The 23,884-nt window shown below is 41.2% G+C and overlaps 1 protein-coding gene across 1 annotated transcript in view; it reads left to right on the top strand.

Moving 5' to 3' along the window:
- The first annotated feature begins 1,069 nt into the window (after positions 1 to 1,069).
- The window catches only part of kcng2 (potassium voltage-gated channel, subfamily G, member 2), a 40,886-nt gene continuing 18,071 nt past the window's right edge, over positions 1,070 to 23,884 (top strand). Inside the window, exons 1-2 of the mRNA XM_084423635.1 lie at positions 1,070 to 1,381; positions 10,274 to 11,154. Coding sequence (XP_084279761.1) covers positions 10,351 to 11,154 — 804 coding nt within the window. The 5' untranslated portion in view covers positions 1,070 to 1,381; positions 10,274 to 10,350. The remainder of the gene's footprint in view (positions 1,382 to 10,273; positions 11,155 to 23,884) is intronic.

Here is a 23,884-nt window from a genome sequence, read left to right as displayed (position 1 = left end):
TGACACGCAGACGTGTTTCACATCAGCTCTCAGCCTTAATTACAAACCTCTCCTGATACATTGTTAATTTTGATTTCTCTCAGAGCAAAGCAACATGATTGTAAACAGGAAATACACAGTTTATTCTGAGCTGGTCGTGGGAATCATTATTTCATTCTTTAAGTGCATTGCAGGAGCCAGATTTGTATTAATATTGTGCCTTTGTGTCTGTCATTAAAGGTGCTGTAAGGGATGTTTTAAAACCATTTAAAATGTCCCTAGGTCTCTTCCCAGGTTATTCTCAGGTAATTTATAGCTGAATGGATACAAGTCAAAATCCAATACAGCACATAAGTCAATAAAACGTTTCGGTCATGAGACCTTAATCAGGAATTATTTTCGAGGTGTCATGACGAAAATTTTAGATAATGGACACAAAAAGAAAGATGTGAACCTGAGGGGACAAATTGACATTTCAGGCCATTGACAGTCTGTGACTGTGATAGAAGAATCGACTTCTCTGTCTCCCCTCAGTGGTCAGACTGTGTCCATTTCAGAAGATCAGACTCACAGGAAAATATGAGAGAGTGACTGAGATTTTATATGCTCTTATATTCATGGTTTCAAATGTATGCAATCTAATGGATATATGGTTTTTCCAAACCATTTTGGTCAAAACCAGTCTAGTTGAGCTGCTCAATTCACATTATTTGTTTACAGTAGGCTATACAATACTTAAAATCACCCTGTATTTCAATATTATATAGATGACATTTTTGTTATTATTTATAAAATGTATATTATAATTATATAATTAGCCTAGATGCTTCCATTTATTGATGAATTACCTACACTCGCCCATGAGAACTGCTAAAATCTACACCAATGAGACATGTGTGTGTGTGTGTAATGCAAAACGAGTGACACAAAAAGTTAAATAACTAGGCTAATGTTTTGAAACTCGATGGAAAGAGCTCCTCTACATCCCGTCCACATTCACGCGCAAATGAGCAGTTCAGCAGGATGGGTTACACATAATTCGGATAACTTAATTAGTAAACTCGTAAAATTAGAGAGAGAGAGAAGTTTTAACGTATTTCTGCATGGTAATGCTCTGTTATTACTAAGCAAGCAGACTCGGGGTGAGATGGGGACTTGAGTGTGCGCGTGAGAGCAGCAGTAACACCCATTAACAGATCCGGTGTTCTGACACGAAGACTGAGGAACTTTAGCAGTTGTGAAGGAGCTATGAGCTGGAGTCAGTCTGATGCTGGAATCAAATCATCCAGCAATACGGATAAAGGAATAAAAGTAGCCTAAATGTGCAAATGCATCGCAGCACAACTTACATGTCCAAGCTGAAAATGAGCAGGGCAGCGCAAAATCAATGGGCTTAAAACGGGTAAGTCGACTGTTCATTTTGTATTTTTTTCGAGTTTGTATTTGTTTGCAATAAGTCTGTTCATATCTGCGGCTTCTGTATGTTTGTTTCTGTGTGCGTTATCGCAATAGCAGGTAAATCAAGCACAGCTTATCCAAAGCTTGTGCGGTGCTCTTCAGACTTCCAAAACGCTATGTTTGGAAATCGCTTGGTTTTAATACAAAACATTTATTTCATATCTACTGCGTTTCATTAGTATTACACTCCTCTGTTTCTCTGTAGATGATTTTATAACACGGAATAGAGGAGTTTGCGATTTCAGGCAAATCAAGATGGCAAACTATAAAGTTACATAACTGAGAATTCATATTAGCCTAATTGAAAAGCTATATTTTAATAAAAAACATGGCTTCATTTTACCAGCACATTGATAAATCCATTTCATATCATCTGTGGCAAAACAATATGATTAGATCATTTTTAAAGCTGCAAACTAAAACCAGGATGACTAAAACTCTGAGTTTTGATGGCCACTATAATATTTTAATAGGATTGTATTATAATGCTTTCCAAATTAGTAGGCTATTTGTACATTTAAGTAACTAGTTAGGGTTGTCATGAAACTTTGACATCATATAGTTATATTCATATAGGCTATATATTCATAAATATCACTGTTAGCCTATATTATAAATGACTAAGTTAAAAGTGTTAGAAAAAGAAAACTTAATTAGATGGTTGTGTGGACAACTGCAATTCATTGCAATGTGTGTTTGATAAAGAAAAGAGTGAGATGATATGCAAGCCACTGACCTATTATTATTAAGTGACACAATTAACATGTTTGTTTTGGTGGATTGGATAGTATAAGTCCTTTGGATATTAAATGACATTTAGGTTTTAATGGTGCATTTATCATTTGGGTGAGTTGGTGACACAATAGATTACCGTCTAATTCACGAGTTAAAGTACATTTGGTACAATGGCTATTAACACAGTCTTTTAAGCATATTTAACCTGTGACTGACATGCATAAATGTTATTAAGATATGTGTATTAAAGTCTTGAAAGATAATAAGAAGGCTATACTTAATTTTTCTTGTCACTTAAAACTTCTTGACCAGTCACTTGGTTTTCTGTCCAACTTAAATTCATTCGTAAATGTGTTTTTAATACTGAGGATCTGACAGTTTTGTCTGTATTACTGCTGCTGAGAGAAATGACCCCTTAATTAGAAATGAAACAGACCCCAAACCTGTCGCAGTTATCCAGCCAAGATTTATTTAAATGACTCAATTTGTAGTGTCTGAATTGACACTTTAATCTGAGTATGATGTGCACATCTTTTTTTCTTCATTTCTTTTACAAGCTATGGAGTTATATATCCTGGTCCTGTCTCAACACTTTGGTCATAGGTTCCATTCCCAGGGAATTAACTGATAAAAAAACAAAACACAAAAAAAACATCTAAGTTTGTTTGTATAAAAGCATCTTGCAAATGTCTAATTCCAAAAAATCTTACTGTTAAAGTTAATATAATAAAATAGAATTAATTTTAATTCTTAATATTAATAAAAAATAATAATGAATAATATGTTTTTGGTTTGAAACAGCGCACAGTTAATCTGTGTGTTTTGTTGAATGAGAGGACTTGCGGTTTTATCATAAACTTGGTTACCTAGCAGCGTAACCCATCACTGGAGACAGAAAAACTGACAGAAAAACAATCCACTTATTGTCTTCCCATTCGTTTTACAGCACAGCGGTGTGAATAACGTCGCCATCTATTAAGAACAAGCACAAATACCTCATATTGATTCATGAGTGCCTTAATCAGTCTCTACCTCAAAGTGCCGTAGCAGAAATCTCCCTATCAGCACTATTGAATTTCATCTTCCGCGGGAGACACACAGCACAGCACCGCAACACTCATCATCAGCACCATCACTCATACAGACTCATGTACGCCGTTACTTTTCCTCTCTCACCGCCCCGTATACCTCAGCTGTCTGTCTGTGCTGGAGAGTTTGTGTGGCTGTGCTTTAATATGTCTATACGGGGACCTTGATGAAGTAGTTCACAAAAAGGAAATCAATGTTACAGGCATCTTAGAATGGATCTGTGCCGATTGCTAATTGTGATGACAGTCTCCAAGTCGGGGGCAGATTAACGCAAAGGCTGCAGTCTAGGGCCCTACGTGATCAGGGGCCTCTGTTCAGCAGTTTTTACAAATATTTTATTATGAATCTATTTCTACAATACTAGTAGCCTAATTACAGTAGTTACTGGGCGGAGGATTTTGACGAGCACAATTGACGAGTGCACAGCGCACATGACGGATTTTAGGGATAGGTCTCATGTCACGTCTAAAACACCTTTCTCCTTATTTTCAAAGTGCTCGGGCTTGCAAGCTTACGCTCCTGCTCTCTCCATGACGAAGAGGAAGTTTCAGCAAAGGATAAATGTATTTACAGCACCGAAAAGCGGAACGCTCGTTTTCTAAACTTGCGCTTGTCAAGAACAGGAAGGCCTAATCAGACTATGCCCAATGCCATTAGATTAGAGTGCTGTCAATCACTGCCTTATTTGATGCCCATTGTTGCCTGTAAATTCTACTAAATTCTGCTATGTAAAAATACTGTATTGGCATGGTACTTTTTAACTTTCTATTCATCAAAATTACTGATTTGCTGAGTTTTTCAAACAGGAGAGACCACAGACCAGATCTCGCATTGTGTCAATATTCTGATTACATTCGTTTGACTGATCAAGCTATAAACTAGTATGATGACGAGTAACAAAATGCTTTCTCTGTGTCCAGATTTGACTGTAAATTATGCTAAAACTGACACTTCAAATTAACAAAAAACAAAAACAACCTCAAGTTTGACAAAAAGTAGTCTCTAATAATGTATAAATATAAGCTATATCCAAATGCAAAACCTAATACAATTAAATTATTATGTCTGAAAGCAATGTACAAAGCCATGTATATATATCTATATTTATATAGGGCTATACAGTTATCTTGTGGTTACCTTTTGGCATTACATATGATAAATGGTTCATAATTTAAAGTTAAATATTAGTAGGCTACCGTAAAATCCTCTTATATAGCCAGTACTTATTTCTGTTTTGCTCTATTAAAAATCAGAGATTGAATCTCCTCACTCAAATAGCCATTAGCCTATTAGTGATATTTATTTTTTATCACTAATTAGTGATTAGTAATATTTAAGATGATTATTAGTGATACATCATACAAGTCATGCCCATGTGTTTGTATTGGGTATGCGTGTGCAAACATCACACCCTGCAAAAACACATTTCGCGGGAGATGGCACAATACCCTTCCTAATAAAAAAGAAATAAATTATGTTCCACTATATCATTCGCATAAGTCTCACAGGTTCGTTCATTCAATAGCATTTGTGTGCCGAAAGTGAAAGTGATGTATAGTTGAGTGTGACAAAAAAAGAGTGGTCACAGAAGACGCATTTGAAACGCGTGACAGGTGTAACGGTAATACACCTTGGCCGACCACTTGTGATCGGATCACCGAAAACGCATCTTTCCAGGTGGAAACAGGCTCTCTCTCACGATTTCCGGGATATTGTATATAATTTGGGGGTGGGGGGCCTCCAAGGTCTATAACCATCGTTCACACAGACCAGCTTCAAAACCAACTTCTTACTTCAATACAGACCCACAGGACTAAAGGAATAGACTGGAAAGGGAAAGAAAGAAAGAAAGAAAGAACTAGCAGACATACAGCTCTTCCCACACTGTCTCAGTCTGAACACCCTCTTACACTCTTTGCCTTTAGGGAATTTCATCTCAATGTTTTATGTTTTCACTCCTCAGGCCCTATTTTGCACCCAGCGCAATTGACTTTGTACACCGACGCATGTATCATTCCTATTTTGCACCCGACACACAGCAGACTTTTTCCTCCACAGATGCACGTCGGTAAATTAGGGAATGAACTTTGTGCTCCCGGGGGCGGTTCAGCGAAAAGAGGAGGCGTGTTCCTGCGCAAACGTTCCCTGGTGCTATTTTGCAGTTTCAGAAAACAATTCCGCCACAGACCAGGAAAAACCTAGTCTAAAGTCAGTGGCGCATTATTCAGATGCTATTTTAAGGGTGCATGCATGGCCATAATGTAGCGTGTGCACAACGCGCATACACTTTGCTTCTCTCATCTACACAGACGCAGCAGTTCCCATTTTTGCAAACCCAATTACAAGGAAAAATATTCCACACAAGGGAAATCATTGTGGTGTCCATGAAGATGTGAAAAAATAGGCATAAATCTAGCTTACACATTTACCCAAATTATTATACGCCTGTTTAACCGAAGCTAATTTGGGTGGATTTCTCCCATCCCGATACAATGTCACTTCTCAGTCCTTTACGGCCCTGATGAGAACGTCGGTCTCCTCGGCTGTGAACCGCTCCTGGCGTGCGCCTGGCAAATCCGCCATCATAATAGCAATCCGCCATGGAACAAGTGCGCCTGCTTTTAAAGGGAATGTGAGATGACGCTCTGATTGGTTTATTTCACGTTACGCCCAAACCACACCTATGAGTAATGTAGCTACTTAAGACCAACCCATTTTAGATTTGCGTCGGGCGCAAGAGTAATTTATCCCGCCGGTATAATAGCAACATTGCCCGAGATCCGCCCACAAAGGCACTTGCTTTACAAATCGTTAAAATAGGGCCCCTCTTGTGCATGTATGTGTGTGTATGTTTTCATATTATACAACACTACAATAGATCTATATAAAAATTCAGGGTTTGTAAGATTTTTTAAATGTTTTTTAAAGTCTCTTAGTCACACTACATTAGGTTGATCGAAAAGACAGTAAAAACAGTAACATTGCAACATGTTAATACTATGTAAAATAACTGTTTTCTATTGTAATATATTTTAAAATGCATTTTATATTTTATTCCTGTGATGGCAAAGCTGAATTTTCAGCAGCCATTACTCCCCTGCAAACATTTGGACGTTTAATGACCGTTGAAAAGACATCCCTCCGACATGTCCCGTCATGGTTGAAAAATAGTTCCAAAATGAAATTTGAGCGGACGTCTTTAACGTGATCTGTTCTGTGTCACATATTTTTACCGATTTTTGCCGTCCTACCGCGACTATTTTTTGATGAATAGAAAGGTAAAAAGACCAGCATTTATTTGAAATAGAAAAGTTTTGTTACATTATAAATGTCTTTACTGTCACAAGGAAAGAACAGTCTGTCTGGGGAGAGAGACTTGCATTAAATTCAGAAGAGCATTGATACATAACTGTCTGATCACAGAATGGCCCTCAGAGGCCACCGCAGTTTGAGCTTTTCCATTGAGCGCTAGCTGCCATAAAGAAGTGAATACTCCTTCAGACATTCTCTCTGTTTTTGACCTCTCTGATGTAATTCTCAGACCTCGCTTTAATAAAGCAGTGTCCTCAGCACTTCCAGCAGAACCAGAAAAACACCACTTCTTTGAAGTTGTACCATTTTTATGGACTTTACAAAATAAATTACTATGTTCCATATGGCAGTGGTTCCCAATTCCAGTCCTCGTGACCCACTGCTCTGCACATTTTGTATGTCTCTCTTATCTGACACACTCAGTTCAGTTCATGGAGTCTCTCCTAATGAGCTGATGATCTGGTTCAGGTGTGTCAAATAAGGGAGACATACAAAATGTGCAGAGCAGTGGTTCACGAGGACTGGAATTGGGAACCACTGCCATATGGTATTAAATTATCATAATAATCTATTAATAGTTGCAAGTTACTGTAAAATAACACATACAATAATGTATGCCACTGTATAAAACAATAATATTTACATTACTATATAAAATAATATGTATTATACTACAATACAATACTGTTCAAAAAGTTTGGAATCAGTCATTTTGCTTTGTTTGGTACTGCGTTCACTTGATGAAAGTCACCTCATGTTGGAAAGATCTGTCATTCCTCTACATTGCTTTACTTTACTCAAACGTATTGAAAATCATTCATCATCGTTACATGTATCCCAGTGTCATCTTTGGACAAGAGAAAAGTCTGCCTCATTTGCATTTTTCAAAATGCCTTGGTGCCTACTTCAACTGGCACATTATGTGCAGTTTGAGCTCATTCACAGTATGAGCTTCATGCAGGAAATGCTGGGTCATATATTGACTCATGGATTGAGCGGTAACACATGGCATGTTTCAGTTAGACACTGATTCATTTGGATTGACAGAGGCCTCGGTGCTCAGGCAACATGTTGTTGAGGAATAAAATTAAAGCCCAGACGTGACAGAAGCTGTATCATGTATGAAAGTTTCTTTAATTGCTTCTTAGATCATGACTTAGAGGGGTCACTCTAAAAGAGATTTCATTTACAATAGAAATTAAGTTAAAATTGGGATTGAAATAAAAACTTGATTTGATTTAAGTGAATCTGCCTGCTGCTTTTTGAAGTTCAATAATATTCACTATGATAGCACCACCTTTCATTATTCATTTCTGACGTCTTAATAAATATAATGAGGGAGAGAGACGACAGTCTGAGATTCATTTCTGCTCAGATATGCTGTTTGAATACATCATGCTTTAATTTAACAAAAGGCTGACTAGCAGTCCGATTACAGATTGAATCCTCTGGCATGAGAAGGTCTGTTTCATAAATCTCTTATTGCAGTTGCACTAATTATACCCATGTTATGAGCGCATTGGACCTTACTCTGCCATTGTGTAGAGAACATGGCTCATTTAGGAACGTACCCATGAATAGAAAAGAAAACATCATAATTAATTCCTCTGCTTTGGGATTCAACTTGTGTTGTGACATGAATTTACTGCATCCCGAGACTCGTGAGCAATTACGACTTCCAAAGCCATGGGACTGATGGAAGAACCTATATTCACTACTGTTAAAAAAAAAAAAAAGCAAATATAGAGTCAGGAGGATGTGATGTATTAGGAGACAAAGACGACGGATATATTAGTATGGATATGAATTGTGATGTTTGAAAACCTCTTTGCATTCATTACATATTTTTGAGTATTTTTGCCCTTGAGACAGTCAACTTACCGAAGCTACTTATTCTTAATCTAGAGTTCATGGAATGATGGATTGGAGAGGCTAAATTCTGCACCCGTGCAAAAGTGTACTCATTTTCACTCAAAATCTTCAGCAGGGCAGAGAAAACTTTACTAGTGTGCATCTTGAGATAAAACATCGGCACTGACATATTTTAAGATATGTCAGTGCAAGTTGCTTTCAGTTATGGTAAAACAACTCAAACCTGCATTTTAGTCTGGGACTAGGCTTAAGACTTGTCTGTGAAAATGTAATAGTGAATCGGGCATAAATAACACACAATAATTACACTTATAATCAAATACATGTGCTTTAGTATGTTAGTCAACACATTCAAATAAGTGTACTTTGTTAAAACATGATAAAAGATTATTAAAACAGTGGTTTAAAATGTACTTTAAAGTAAAACTTTTAATTTGACAGTCAAAGTTTTATGTCAAAGACATAATTCTTAAGTGTGTTAAGAAACTGTCATGAAAGTGTACTCTTATATATTTACAGGTGTAAACTTAAAGATTTAAAGTACACTACAAGTGCACATACAATCCAGGGTGCTAATGTGGCTGTCATTATTGTGACTGAATAAAGATTCCTTTTATTCTGATCCTCACAAAGCTTTTATATGGCTTCAGAAGACATGGAATATACCTCAAGCACACGGTTCTTTTGTGTCCATTTTTGAAGCTTGAAAGGACTAGACCATATTAATAGTAATTACACAGGGAAAAATAACAACCAGATCTATTCCTTTAAGACACAACACAATGGAAGTTGTGCACAGTCCCCTTGTGTTATGTCTAGCTCTGATTGTGTTGTGTCTCATTATGTTGTTGTTTGTGGGTCTGCAGGGTGATTTTAAACATTAAAGGGACATTAAACATCTGAAAAAATAATACAGTGATAAGCAGGAAAGTGACGATCAGTGATGCACACAGAATTAAATTCTGCTGTAAAGACAATAGTATTATTATTTAGCTGAAGTCAGTTCGGTGTTGATTCAGTTCAGAAGAAAATAGTGCATTATTCACTGTAAGTGAGGTCAATGTTGATTCAGTTCAGTTCAGTAACAGTGTAATAACAGTGCAAAATTCGCCAATTATGAAACAAATTCGAATCAGCTATAATTTAGCACTGAAATAGTGTTGTCATCATCCAGCTCAATTCAGTTCAAGTTTTGTTCTCATCTAATAGTGTCAGTGCAGTTCCCAACTAAGCAAGCCAATGGCGACAGTCGCAAAGAACTCAAACTCCATCAGGGGACAGAAATGTTTCTAACTCAGACATTCAGGGAAAAAGTTTAAATAACTGAACGAGTTATCAAAGCTTGGCTGGCAGTAGAAACACATTTATTTATGTGAAATCTGTGCTACATGTCAAGAAAAAATAAAATAAAAAAACACCCATAATGCATTTTTCTTCCTTTCTGTCACTCCAACTGTCCATGGGTGGGAATATAAAAATGCAGATGTCTAATCTGTAGTTTTAACAAAAGCCCCGTAGCTGTCAAAAAGACACATTTTGCGTCATCTGGTTGATATTTGCTGACAACTAATAGGGTTATCTGTGTGCAGATAACATGAAGATAAAGTGCACATTATTCATTCACATATACTAACAATATTGCAACAATACAAAACTGTTTGAAAATCGGCAAACTTAATTATGTGCAGTGTACAAGGGACTTTTTCCAGTGTGTTTTTGATATATCTTGACCAAAGAATCTTTTTGTGTTGTGCCCGTTGTGTTTGCACCCTGGAGCAGGATCTATAGCGTCTTTATTATTAATATCTGCCTCTTTTATCTCTCAAAGCTCCGCCATGATGACCACCGTGACCTGGTAGACTGTGTATTTGTGGAGTGTACGACCTGCACAGCCACGTGGCAGAGATGTACCAAGAGGTGGCTTTCCTAGCAGGCAGCACTGATCATCAGTTTACCTCCTTCCACTTTAAAACTTTGGAGAACCCCCATGAAATCAGCAGCAAAAAGGGTGTGTTCTACAAACGCGTGCAAATTCAGCGCAAGCCCGGCGTACAGGAGGACGAGGTTCACCGGAATCGAGGGGCTGGAGCAGACGAGGGTGTTTTAGCTGACCGTACCGCCATCATCAATGTGGGCGGCATCCGCTATCGCATACCATGGTCCACTCTTGAGGAGTTCCCACTGACGCGCCTGGGGAAGTTACGTAGCTGCAGCAATGCCGAGGAAATCCTCGACCTATGTGATGACTATGACGCGCACTGCAATGAGTTCTTCTTCGACCGAAGCCCCAGCGCCTTCCGGTCCATCGTTACGTTCCTGGCGGCCGGGAAACTCCGTCTTCTGCGGGAGATGTGCGCGCTGTCCTTTCAGGAGGAGCTGTTGTATTGGGGTGTGGAGGAGGCCAGCCTGGAGTGGTGTTGCTTGAGAAAACTGCGTCTTCGGCAGGAGGAGCAGCGACAGAGACTCCGGCAGGAGGAGGAGGAGGTCGAGCTGACCTCACCCCAGTCGTATGAGGAGGCGCCGGGTGTCGGGGTCCCAGAGGAGGGTCGTCTGGCGGGGTGCATGCACAGCCTCAGAGACATGGTGGAGAACCCTCACTCTGGGATTCCTGGGAAGATCTTTGCCTGCCTCTCGGTGGTGTTTGTGGCCATCACGGCTGTTACACTGTGTGTCAGCACCATGCCTGACATGAGGGAGGAGGAGGAGAGGGTGAGTGTACACTTAGATGATGCAGACTAGGGCTTGTGTGACTCTAGTCACACTGGAAAAAATAACAGTACTTCAGTATTTTTGTCTAGGTTTCCAGTTATCTAAACATCCTTACAAATATTTTCAGGGAATACATATTGAATTTTTTTAAGGGTGGCTTAATGGGATACTCCACCCAAAAATTCTTTCATTATTTGCTTACCCTCATGTCGTCCCACATGTGACTTTCTTACTCCAGAAGAACACAAAGATTTTTAGAAAAATAATCTGTGAGTCCATATAATGCAAGTGAATAGATCCCTCAAAGTTGAGGCTTCAAAAAAACACACAAAGTGAACATGACTAATCCATACGTCCCCAGTTTGTGAATCAGTGTCTTCTGAAGCTAAATGATAGCTACTATAACAACAAATGTGTATTTATATATACGTTTGCTTGTCATGAATGTCAGCATGTTGTGAAGCATTACCCTTCTCAAAATGCTGATGTTTGACAGTTGACTGGAAGTGTTTTTTTTTTTTTAAGCATCAAATTGGGAGGTCCCATACACTTGCATTATATAGACTCACAGAGGTGGATTATTTTTTCAAAAAATCTTCATCAGAAAAAAGTCATTTACATCTGGGACAGCATTAGGGTGAGTAAATGATGAAAGAATTTTCATTTCTGGTTGGACTATACCTTTTAAATGTCTAAATTGGGGTCAGTGTTTATGCATTTTTTCTTCTTTATTGACATATGTGGTTGTAAGGATTTATTTATTTTACTGTGAAACAAGACTTTAAAAAAAGGATTGTGAAAAAGATTGTAAATATCTTACCAGGCAGCATCAGCGGTCTGACAGTAAGTTTTTTTTTGTGTGTGTGTGTGTGTGTGTGTGTGTGTGTGTGTGGCTAAGGAATGAAATCTTGCATATCTCCAAAGGTGTGAGTTGCATTGACATAGATGGTGCAAAACAGATATGTCCCACTCACTTATAGTTTCTGTCAACCTCAGAGTCACACATGGTTAGTTTCAGGAGTCTTCCAAGAAGTTTGAATGAGTTTTGGCTGGTTTTGGACTGTGAACAGTCTAAACAGAAGTTAGGATGCCATAAAGATATTATAGATGATATATTAAAATAGTGATTGGGCTGCTTTTATTACACTTTTTGATGGTTGAAAGCTCCAATACTGATTCTTTGCTTGGAAAATGAACAACCAGTACATTCTTTAAAATTTCTCATTTTGTGTTCTATGCAAGAAGGAAAATCAAATGGATTTGGAATGGCATGATGCCTGGATGTCCATTAATGGGTGAACTATCCTTTTAAACGTTAAACTGAAGAGAATTATACTGGAAATCAAATTTTTACTTCATTGAACTTACGTGAACTTTTCACTTAAAAGTTTATGTTAAGCAAAACTGCAGCAAACTTTTTTAATAAAGTGCAAAGTTAATGCTATTTGAGTTAGAGTATAGCCACTTAAAACACTTCTGGGTATAAAACCGACTTTCAGTTTGGCCTTTGACAAAAACTGAGTTCTACTTCATCTCTGCATCTCTCTGCAAATGATGATGTGAATCATTTTCTCTGTAAACAATTCAGATACATGAGAAGTTTGTGTAAGATGTGTGTGTGTGTGTGTGTGTGTGTGTGTGTGTGTGTGTGTGTGTGTGTCTGCATGTAAGAGAGAGAGAGAGACTCTTAGAGAGAGAGAGAGAGAGAGAGTCTCAGTAGCTGGACTACTGTAGAAGGATTTTTTTTTTTTTGGACAGAAACAGGCATGACAGCCTGGGGGGACAGCATCTCAAGTCCAGGGCCCGATCTCATGAATACCAAATTAGCCATATTCCACAGAACTATTGTAAAAGCCTGGCAGCTGTTCCTCTATCACTAACACACATGTGCTTACTCACATACACGCCAACACTCATTCACACAACTTTGTTTCATTGTTTTCCTGAGGACATCTCAGTGACTTCTATTGTTTAAAGCTAATTATAATTACTATTGACCAAACCAACCCCAACATTTCAGACTTTTAAACAACAGTGTTTTCTTTTTTTATGAATCAGTTTAGCAATTGAAGACATCTCCAATGAGAGTTTTTGTCACTTTCAGGGACTATCCGGGCCGCTAAAAGAAAACTGAAATTGTAGACTGCTAAACAAAAGTATTTCTTTATTTAGAAAAGATTTAATAATTAAGAATGTCCCAGAATAGGGAGGTTTTGTCAGATTTCGTAAGCTCCGTTTCTGGGACAAAATCCGGTTTGCATAGTTTGTCCTCAAACTATAGATACACAGTACACACTAACACACAAAACTTCTAAAGACATAGATAGAGTCTCATATGTTTCTGATTTGAAATACTCTACATAAGCAACAACTCAATTCACAGCTGATTCCAATAGAGTTTGGTGTTAGCATCATGCTACGTTAATGATCAGCATGTCTCGTTTCTGGAATTAAACAAAAATGACATAGCACACACAAATACTCAGTAAAATGGCTTTTTATTTAGAACTGATGGCAAAAATGTATTTTTACAGTTATGCATGCTACATGTATTTACTATAGTAATGAGTAAATTATGCATAATTACAACATCTAACCCTAACCCTATACCCATGTTATTAAATAATATTACTGAGTAGTTACTTATATAATTACACTATAACAATGACACCTTAAAATAAAGTGTAACAAACTTTTTTACAGTATCAATAGTACTAGAATTTGTATAAGCGTATTAAATACATTTACAGTATAATTCTCCCACTTCATCCATCATTTTGGATTTATTTTTCACTCAGCTTGTGGTTATTAGTTTTTCTTAGTGCATTTTGGGATTGCCTTACCTATGAAGCATGCAATGCCACATTAGAACTTTAGAGCTTATATCAGGATGGAGACTTCTGTTGCTTTTATATATAGTACGCTATTATATTCGTTTATAAAGTTTTTTATTTTTGCTTTTTGGTCTTTCCTAAGCAGTTTTAATCTTTAATGATGTTTTATTAACAAAGTTCGGGAGGATCCCGCTCAGATAATCATCCTAATTAGCACAGGAGGAGCACATTCAGTTAATCAACTCAATTGGCGTGACAGGGGGTGTATATATACAGCAGACTTAGCTCTGTCCCACAACAGTTTTCCAGCATCCCTACACCACCCCATCTCCTCACTCATAACTATTCCTAGGATGGGATGGGTGGAGTACTCTGGGCTCGGAGCCCTCTCCTCGGACAGCACGCCAAATACGCATAACCTTTACTCTATCTCATTATATGTAAATGTGACCTCGTGAAACTCATTAAAAATTTTACAGTAGAAGAGAATTTTGTCATATATTATCTGCAGTGAACTTCAAATACAGTATTTATAATGTGCTAATAAGCCGAGACGTGTAATAACATCAGTTATACGAGCCTATATCTGAAATGCCTTGACTAATAGTGATGATATTGACATCAGATGTAATTAGAGTTTAAGGGAAAACTCAACAATTATAATCCTACTCCCAGGGATTGTCGTAGCACTTCTCAACCATTCCAAGTTAAGAGTGTTTGTGTACTGGAGCACAGGCCTCCGCATGACATCAATAAAGACGGTGGAAATTGAAGCAGAGAGAGAGAGAGAGAATGAGAGAGAGAGAGAGAGAGAGAGAGAGAGAGAGAGAGAGAGAGAGAGAGGTGTCTTCCACAATCAAAGGGCCACACTGAAGAACAGCAGGAGGGATCCAGGGAGCTCTTTATCTTCAAAGAGACAATCAATCACTGCCAGCAATGAATTCTGCTCCAGAACCCTCCGCACACACACACACACACACACACACACACACACACATACACGCACTGAAACAGACATATGAATATCCATGTGAACACATGCATATACAGTCACCATGTTTTCATGTTTTAGGGGGACTTTCAATAGACATAATGATTTTATACTGTACAAACTGTATATTCTATCCCCTAAACCTACCTAATCACAGAAAACTTTCAGCATTTTTACATTTTCAAAAAAACATCATTAGTATGATTCATATGCTGTTTTCCTCATGGAAAAAAATGTCCACACAAGGACAAAGATTTCTGATATTGCCATCTTTGTGGGGACATTTTGTCCTGATAATGTATAGGGTTTTCCAGGAAACACACACACACACACACACACACACACACACACACACACACACGTTGGGTTTCCATGTTACATTTTTAAAAAACATCATATATTATATAAGCTGATTTCCTCATTAGGACCAAAAAATATCCCCACAAAGTCAAAGATATCTGGTATTGCTATCCTTGTGGTGGCATTTTATCCCCACAATGTAGGTAATACCTGAACCCCCCCCCACACACACACACACACCCACACACACACACACTTACTTACACACTTGTCTCTTATTAACCTTTAGGGTCTGACTAAGAGGCATATTGTACAGGGTTGTTTTTTTTTAAAGTACTGCATCTCTGTGTTTACAGGCCGTGGGATTGTGTCTTCATGTCTGAAAATGGCTAATATACTGTATAACCACTGTGCTGCCATAAGTCCAATAATAATAATCACCTAACAAACATTTAAAAGCATCTTTGGAAAAAGAGCAAACCCTTGTGAAAAAGAAGTGCACTTAATTGTGTTGAATGTGCACTTGTAGTGTAATTCAAATCTTGAAAACAAAAAACGTACTCGGTTACTAACGTAACCTCGGTTCTCTCTAGAGAGAGGAACGAGTACTGCGTAGAATACGCTAGGGGAAAATCCTTTTCCACGAGAATACTGAAGCCAAAAAATTATCCTTAATTTTGTATTAATGTAAAACGCGTTGCGGCAGCATACAGACATAGGCAAGGCAGCTCGCGCGCCTATTGGCTGGTCTGCTGGCAACTGCTTAAGCCTATCGAGCGAGACCTAGAGTGACGTCAGACCCAATGAGGGCGCTTTGCGCCCTCTGCGTCACGTCCCGCCGAAACGGGCGTGGCTTAGGTCTATAAATACCGCTCGCAGGCTTTATATCTCTGGTTTTTCATAGTCGAAGCAACCAGAGCGCGTGCATGCACGGCAGGATACGCAGTACTCGTTCCTCTCTCTAGAGAGAACCGAGGTTACGTTAGTAACCGAGTACGTTCTCTTACGAGAGATTCTCTCGTACTGCGTAGAATACGCTAGGGGAACCTACTGTAAAACGCCGTGCGTGCTGGGATCTGATACTATAGACTCAAGGGCGACAGCCTGGAGTTCATACAGTACACAATCACCCAGGGGACTCACAGGGAATCCTGGAAGAGGAGGGGTTTAGCCACTATCTTCCTTTATGGCAGCATAGAGCAAGGACTGCAATACTCAAATAGCTGCATAACTGACAGCGTCAGTTTATGAGATTTGGCCATACTAGACCGACAGTAGTCTGGCCTGTAGTGCGGGAACCTCTAGGTTGTAAAAACCTTATAAATGTAGACGGAGAGGCCCAGCCTGCCGCCATACAAATATCTTGCAAGGCAATCCCACTTGACCAGGCCCACGATGAAGCCATGCTTCTCGTGGAGTGCGCTTTGACACCCAGCGGGCACTGCATGCCCTTGGTTGTGTAAGCTAGCGCTATTGCGTCCACTACCCATCTGGATAGGGTCTGTTTCGAAGCGGCTAGTCCCTTAGAACGCCCGCTGAACGAAACAAAGAGCTGCTCCGTCTGTCAGAAAACAGACGAGCGAGACACATAAGCTCTTAACGCCCTGACTGGGCAAAGGGAGCTTTCGTCCATATTTCCTTCAGTGACCGGCAGAGCAGACAGGGAGATGACCTGTGCTCTGAACGGTGTATTGAGGGATTTAGGAACATAACCGTGCTTAGGTTTGAGTATAACTCTAGAGCCATTCGGCCCAAATTCCATGCACGTCGCGCTTACTGAGAGCGCGTGTAAGTCCCCTATGCGCTTCACTGAAGCGAGAGCCAGAAGAAACGCCGTCTTGAAAGACAGGTGTTTAAGATCAATTTTCTGCAAGGGCTCGAATGGATGACCTTTCATGGCTTCCAGTACCGTAGAAAGGTCCCATATAGGGACTGTGGGAGGTCTGGGAGGATTCAGTCTCTTAGCTCCTCTAAGGAAGCGAATGACTAAATCGTTCCTTCCAATAGACTGGCCAAGCGTGGTCGAAGAGAACACTGCTATGGCCGCTACATAGACTTTGAGCGTGGAAGGGGACCTGCCCTTATCCAACAGCTCCTGTAGGAAGGAGAGAACCTCCGTCACACCGCAATGCAGGGGTGACACACCACGAGCTGTGCACCAGCTAGAGAACACTGACCATTTTGAGGCATAGAGACGTCGCGTAGACGGAGCTCTGGCCTGTGTGATAGTGTTTAACACTCCCTGTGGGAGGTCAGCGGGTACCCGTTGATGGCCCACACATGGAGGGACCACAGCTCTTGGGTGAGGATGCCAGATGCCAGATTGGGTGAGGATGCCGTTGGCTTGAGAGAGGAGATCCCTCCTCAGAGGCACTGGCCACGGGGCGGTGCTCGCTAACTGCATCACAATTGGGAACCAAGGTTGGCTCATCCAAAGTGGGGCTACAAGCAGCACTGAGCATCCTTCTTCTCTGACCCGTTCTACCACCTGAGTCAGGAGGGAGACGGGGGGAAAAGCGTAGAGAGGACGGCGAGGCCACTCGTGGGTCAGCGCGTCCTTGCTCTTCGAGAAAAATTCTGGACAGTGAGCGTTTTCTTGAGACGAGAACAGGTCTACTTCCGCTCTGCCGAATTTCTTCCACAGCAGCTGGACTGTCTGTGGGTGCAAAGACCATTCCCCTGTCGGAACCTGGTTCCTGGACAGTCTGTCTGGTCCTATATTTAGGAGCCCTGGCACGTGCGCTGCTCTCAGCGAGAGCAGGTTGCTGCGGGCCCATATCAGGAGGCGCTTGGTTAGCCTGTACAGAGTCAGGGACCTGAGGCCGCCCTGGCCGCCCTGGCGTGGTCTTTTGCCTCCCAAGGTTTCAAAGCTGCAATGCACGCTTGATTGACCTTGAAGCGAAGCCGACCGGAGGCCCACGCTGTGCGTGGTACTCTCTTTCTGAGCCAGAACTGCAGTGGGCGCATGCGCAGAAGGCCCAACTGGAGAACTGAAGATGCTGAGGCCATCAGACCTAGCATCCTTTGAAATGTTTTGAGAGGGACTATCGCGCCGCAGCGGAACGAGCCGGCTGCGCGCCGAATGTCCAGTGTGCGCTGAGATGACAGGCGTGCTGTCATTAGCAGCGAGTTCAGCTCTATTCCCAGAAAAGATATAATCTGACTGGGGAATAGCGAGCTCTTTTCCCAGTTCACTGCGAGACCGAGATTCTCGAGGTGATCGAGTAAAATGGTCCTGTGCTCTACGAGCTCCGAGTGAGATTGGGCTAGAATCAGCCAGTCGTCCAGATAGTTCAGCACTCGTATACCCCGTAGTCTGAGGGGTGCGAGCGCTGCGTCCATGCACTTCGTAAATGTACGGGGTGCCAGGGACAAGCCGAAAGGCAGGACTGTGTACTGATATGCCTGGCCCTCAAAGGCGAATCTCAAAAATTGCCTGTGACGTGACGCTATCTGTATTTGAAAATACGCGTCCTTTAGATCTATTGACACAAACCAGTCCCCTCGGCGGACGTGCGCGAGGATTTTTCTGGTCGTGAGCATCCTGAACTGGCGCTTCAGAAGCGCTCTGTTCAGCTGCTGCAGATCTAGTATGGGTCTGAGACCCCCGTCTTTCTTGGGCACCAGGAAGTATCTGCTGTAAAGCCCCCCTTCGCTTTGAGATTGAGATAGGGGTTCTATAGCCCCTTTGCTCAACAGTTTCAGAATCTCGGCTCGAAGTAGATGAGCTACTTTCGATTCTACCGAGGTCTCGACGCGCGCCATGAAGCGGCGAGGGCGCCGGCGAAACTGCAGCGAATAGCCTTCTTTTATGATGTTCAGCACCCATCTCGAAACCCCGGGAAGCTTTTCCCACGCAAGTGCGCGAGTAGCTAGGGGCTGGATGCGAAGCACGCTCTGATCGGCTCGCGATACAGCGGCTTTTGTGTGCTGTGACATAAGCGTCGCGCTCATGACATCTGAGGCAGGGGGCGCGCTGATAACAGCGGGCAGAATGCCCGCGCTCGACTCCTCTGCAGTGTCTAACTGAGAGGGGCAGGGCTGGGCTAGTTTCATGTCTGTGTGTGGGCGTGGGCGCAGAGCAGCGGGCACATACACCACTTTTACAGCATTGCTCGCGTGAGCAGAGCGTATGCATACTGGTCCTGTATTTACAGAGACCGTGAGACATGTGGGAAGTAGCGTTTGTGGGCACTGGGTAGTGGGCACGTTTGCTACGTTTAAAGCGCAATCAATCTGAGTCGATTTTATGTGCGCGAGCCCTGTGTGAAAGGCTGTGCTTGTGTGTAGGAATGGGCACTGAGTAGTGGGCATTTTTTCTACACATGAAAACACCGTCGGCCGTGGCCGGGACACCAGAAAATACACTCTTTAAGGGATTTATCTGGGTAGCCGTAAAATGGCTTTTTTGTGCAGGCAAGCGGGCAATGGAACCGGCTTGTTGGCTGCTAAATACGCTGTACCAGTCACATTTCTTGGAACTGGACGAGCGGCAAGGTTTGGGTGCAGGCGAGGGGGTTGTACAACGCACTCGTTGGCTGCAAAATACACATCTGCAGTCGCCTCTTCAGGGAACTGACAGAGCGAGCATTGACGGCATAATTTTATTTGCCGGTAGACCCGGGATCGAACACGGGTCTCTCGTGCGGAAATCTGTGAATCTGCCACTGGCCCACAGGGGAAGACACATTGGATTTCAGTCAGTGCGAGTATTATCAGAGAGCGTCAACATGCTGGCGTTTGTTTGCAGGCGTGCGTGTAACAACAGGCTCGCTCACTGCAATAAAGACATTTCCAGTCGCCTGAATTTCAGAGGGGAATGAGAAATGTGTGAGAAATTGAGATCGGCCCGGCCGCAGCGGGACTAAAACACTCTTTTCTCCTTTCGCCAGTGACGCACGGGAACCATAGAAACGGTGTCTGGGTGCAGGCGAGCGGGTTGTACAACGCGCTCGTCGGCTGCAAAATGCACGTCTGCAGTCGCCTTCCAGGGAACTGACAGAACGAAGCATTGGCGGCATAATTTATCTGCCGTTAGACCGGGATTCGAACACCGGTCTCCCGTGTGAAAAAACCTAGGATTCCACCACTGAGCCACAGGGGGGAAACACAAAGGCTGTCAGATGCACGAGCATATAAAAGAGCGTCAACATGTTTTCTTCGGCGTTTGCTTGCAGGCGTGCGTGTATTAAAAAACAGGCACGTTTGCTGCAGTATAGACATTTCCAGTCGCCTGATCAGGGAACTGAGACGTGTGAGAAATGAGGTCAGTCCGGTCTCGACGGGACTGTAAACACTTTTCTCCTTTCGCCGGTGAGTGACGCGTGAATGGGGCGCAGGGGTAGGGTAGCTTTCTTGTAACGTAAAGAAAAACTAACCCCGACCATCCGCTTCCAGCCTCCCTTGTGAGCAGCGCAGTTTGCGCGGCTCGAACAGAGGGAGAGAGAAAGCCAGCCCTGTGACGGTCCGCTCCAGACATCCCCTGTGAACGGCGCGGTTGCGCGGCTCGAACAGAGGGAGAGCGGGTATCGTCCCCCAAGCAGGCAAGGCAAGCGGGCGAACCGGCGAGCTTTGCGGCTTGGAAGGGCGGAGGAGCAGTCTCGGAGAAGGATGCCAGGTGAGTCCTCAGAGTCACCATAGGCAGTACCTAGCTCGCAGTGAGGGCAGTCGCCGTCAGCGAGCGCGAGAACTGCGTGATCCTCAGGAAGGGGCGTCTTGAAAAAGACGCCCGGCTCTTTTAGTGCAATGAGAGTGTGTGTCGCGGCGGCGAGCACACACAAGGCACAGTAGAAGAGAAAGGATACAACGCCGGATAGCGCAGCAGGAAGGCGATGAAGGCGGCGCGGCCAGCAGCTTCTCGACTCGTCCCGCTGAAGTGCTTCTTCAACAGCGCGGCTTCTTCTCGGATCCAGCGATGTGAGTTGCTTCGCTGAAGGATGAAAAATCAGAGATATAAAGCCTGCGAGCGGTATTTATAGACCTAAGCCACGCCCGTTTCGGCGGGACGTGACGCAGGGGGCGCGAAGCGCCCTCATTGGGTCTGACGTCACTCTAGGTCTCGCTCGATAGGCTTAAGCAGTTGCCAGCAGACCAGCCAATAGGCGCGCGAGCTGCCTCGCCTATGTCTGTATGCTGCCGCAACGCGTTTTACATTAATACAAAATTAAGGATAATTTTTTGGCTTCAGTATTCTCGTGGAAAAGGATTTTCCCCTAGCGTATTCTACGCAGTACGAGAGAATCTCTCGTAAGAGAACTATTATTTTGGGTAAAGTGCACTTTGTAATCATGTCAAATGAGAGCAGCCTAGGAACTGATGAACAACTTGGTGGGAAGTCTGAGACTATAGCCTCAAATAGCCTACTACATTACCCTACGGTACTGTCACAATAAGTGTACAAACTCAACTTAAAGCCTAACTCTCAATTCATTCATTATACAACAGCAAACAATTGCATTATCACACTAGACACATTATCTGTGGCCTCTGAGGAAACCTGCTGTTATCTATAATGAGTTTGTGATGCACTTAAATGCCTCAATTAGAGAATTAGTTGAGCAACTCGGAGACTGAAAAGAGAAAACACTTGATGAGTTCTGCGAGTAGGTTTTCTCGCACAGAAGACGATAAATGATTATTTCACAGATGCAGCGGCCCTTGTCAAACAGAAGTGCACATGTACACAGCGTACTTCACATCTTAAAATCCCACATCTTAAAAAAAAATCTTTTTAACTGTATTTGCAGATAATATAATATTAATGAAATAAAAGGCCACTTAAGGATACTTAAAGACACTTTCATGACAATATTTTTAACACACTGAAGTATTCTTTAAAATAGTGCATTTTGTAATGTCAAGTTTTACTTACATTTTAAATCATTATGATTTAATTATCTTTTGTCGTGCTTTAAAGAAGTGCACTTATTTCAGTGTGTTGACTAACATAAAAGTACTTGATTATAATTTTAACTGCGGTGTTTAACTGTATGTTTAAATATGTAATTACACATTTATTGAAATACATGTAACATTTTAAATACAAGTTTTATTAGAAATTACATTTCAGTGTATTTTAGTTTACCATATGCTTTTGTCAGTATATTTGTTAGTACACTACACTTATTTCAATGTTTTCAATAGAAGAATGAAATTGCATATAAAGATATGATTAAGTCCTACTTAAGTGAGTCAAAAAAGTACTATAAAGTTCAGCTAATTGAATTTAATATATACATAATACATTTTCATTTAATTGCAGATCAGTGTGTGTGTGTTGATATGTCTGTTTCAGTGCAAAGAAAAGTTGCTGCCTTACATTTTTAAGTACAATTTCAGCTTATATTACATTAAACTGATTTAAAACAAATTAGTTGAATCTTGTATAACATAAAAAAGTTGAAAATTGCTTAACTTATTTTGATGAGTTAGATAACTTTTTTTTACAGTGTATATTGTTTTAAAGTATATTATTTCCATAAGAAGTACTCTTTTTAAAAGTATGCTAAAGTGCTAAACCTGTTGTTCTCCCTTTCACATTTGATTTGGTCACCTTATGCAGTAAAATAAAAAGGTTTAAATGAAAAATAAATTCAAGATTTCCAGGTTTTTGGACCCCACTGCATATATATACAATTTGCACCAATCACAGGTCAGGATTGTCATAAACATTCATTATGTGAATGTGTTTGTATTCTAGAAGCATTTCATAATATTGCTTTAGGAGATGCTTTAGTTTGAGACAATTTATTAAAAAAGGCTTTTGGACCCCACTACATGTTTAATATCATAAACATTCATTACGCAATTTGTAGTGATCTCTGAGTGCAACCTAGTGTTGCAAGTGTTAAAGTCCCCCTGTGGTGAAAATCAAGCTTTTAATGTTGTTAATATGTCAATGTGGTGTTTTTTAATATGCTTTAAGACAAACCATGTGCAAATTCATAAGTCAACACCCTTGCTGGTATTTTCTACATAAAACCGCAGTGAACCAAAGACAGTCTCAAAAACGCGGTTTGATTGCGGTTTCATTTCTCTGAGTTATTAAGCGTTTGTGATGATTGTTAGAAGACAACTGCCTGACTGAGATAGCGAATGGGAACATTCATTCATTAGCTGTTTGATAACATAGTCAAGAAAAGGCTAATCATATTAACTGAATTAATCATCATACTGTTATGTGTCTGACGTTGTAAAGAGCAATACCATTGTGCAGGGTTCACCTCAGTAAGTTGGCCGAGTGAATCTGTGAGCTGGTGTGAGCGAGTGGAGGCGGGGCTAATTTGCATATTCATGAATCCGCATATACCAAATGAAGCAAGGGTGTAGAGTTACATTCAAGCTATTTTAATTTCAAGTTTCACAGCGAAAAACGTTTAAATATGTCATTTTGATGATCAAAGATCAGTTTTAAGGGATACAATTATTGACTACAGCGGGACTTTAAAACTGAAACAGTTATTGACAAAAATAACGATTTTGCACTCATACTCTTACAAACACACATTTATACCACAGGCAACTGGTCCCATCCATCAGCTCAAATGCCCCTCTGAGATCCTGAACAAGCTCTGACAAAGAGAAGAGGGCAACATCATAGCTGTCA

The sequence above is a fragment of the Rutilus rutilus genome (genome assembly GCF_951802725.1).
Source record: "Rutilus rutilus genome assembly, chromosome: 11".
NCBI classification, from domain to species: Eukaryota; Metazoa; Chordata; class Actinopteri; order Cypriniformes; family Leuciscidae; genus Rutilus; species Rutilus rutilus.
This window is presented reverse-complemented; position numbering and strand designations above follow the sequence as displayed.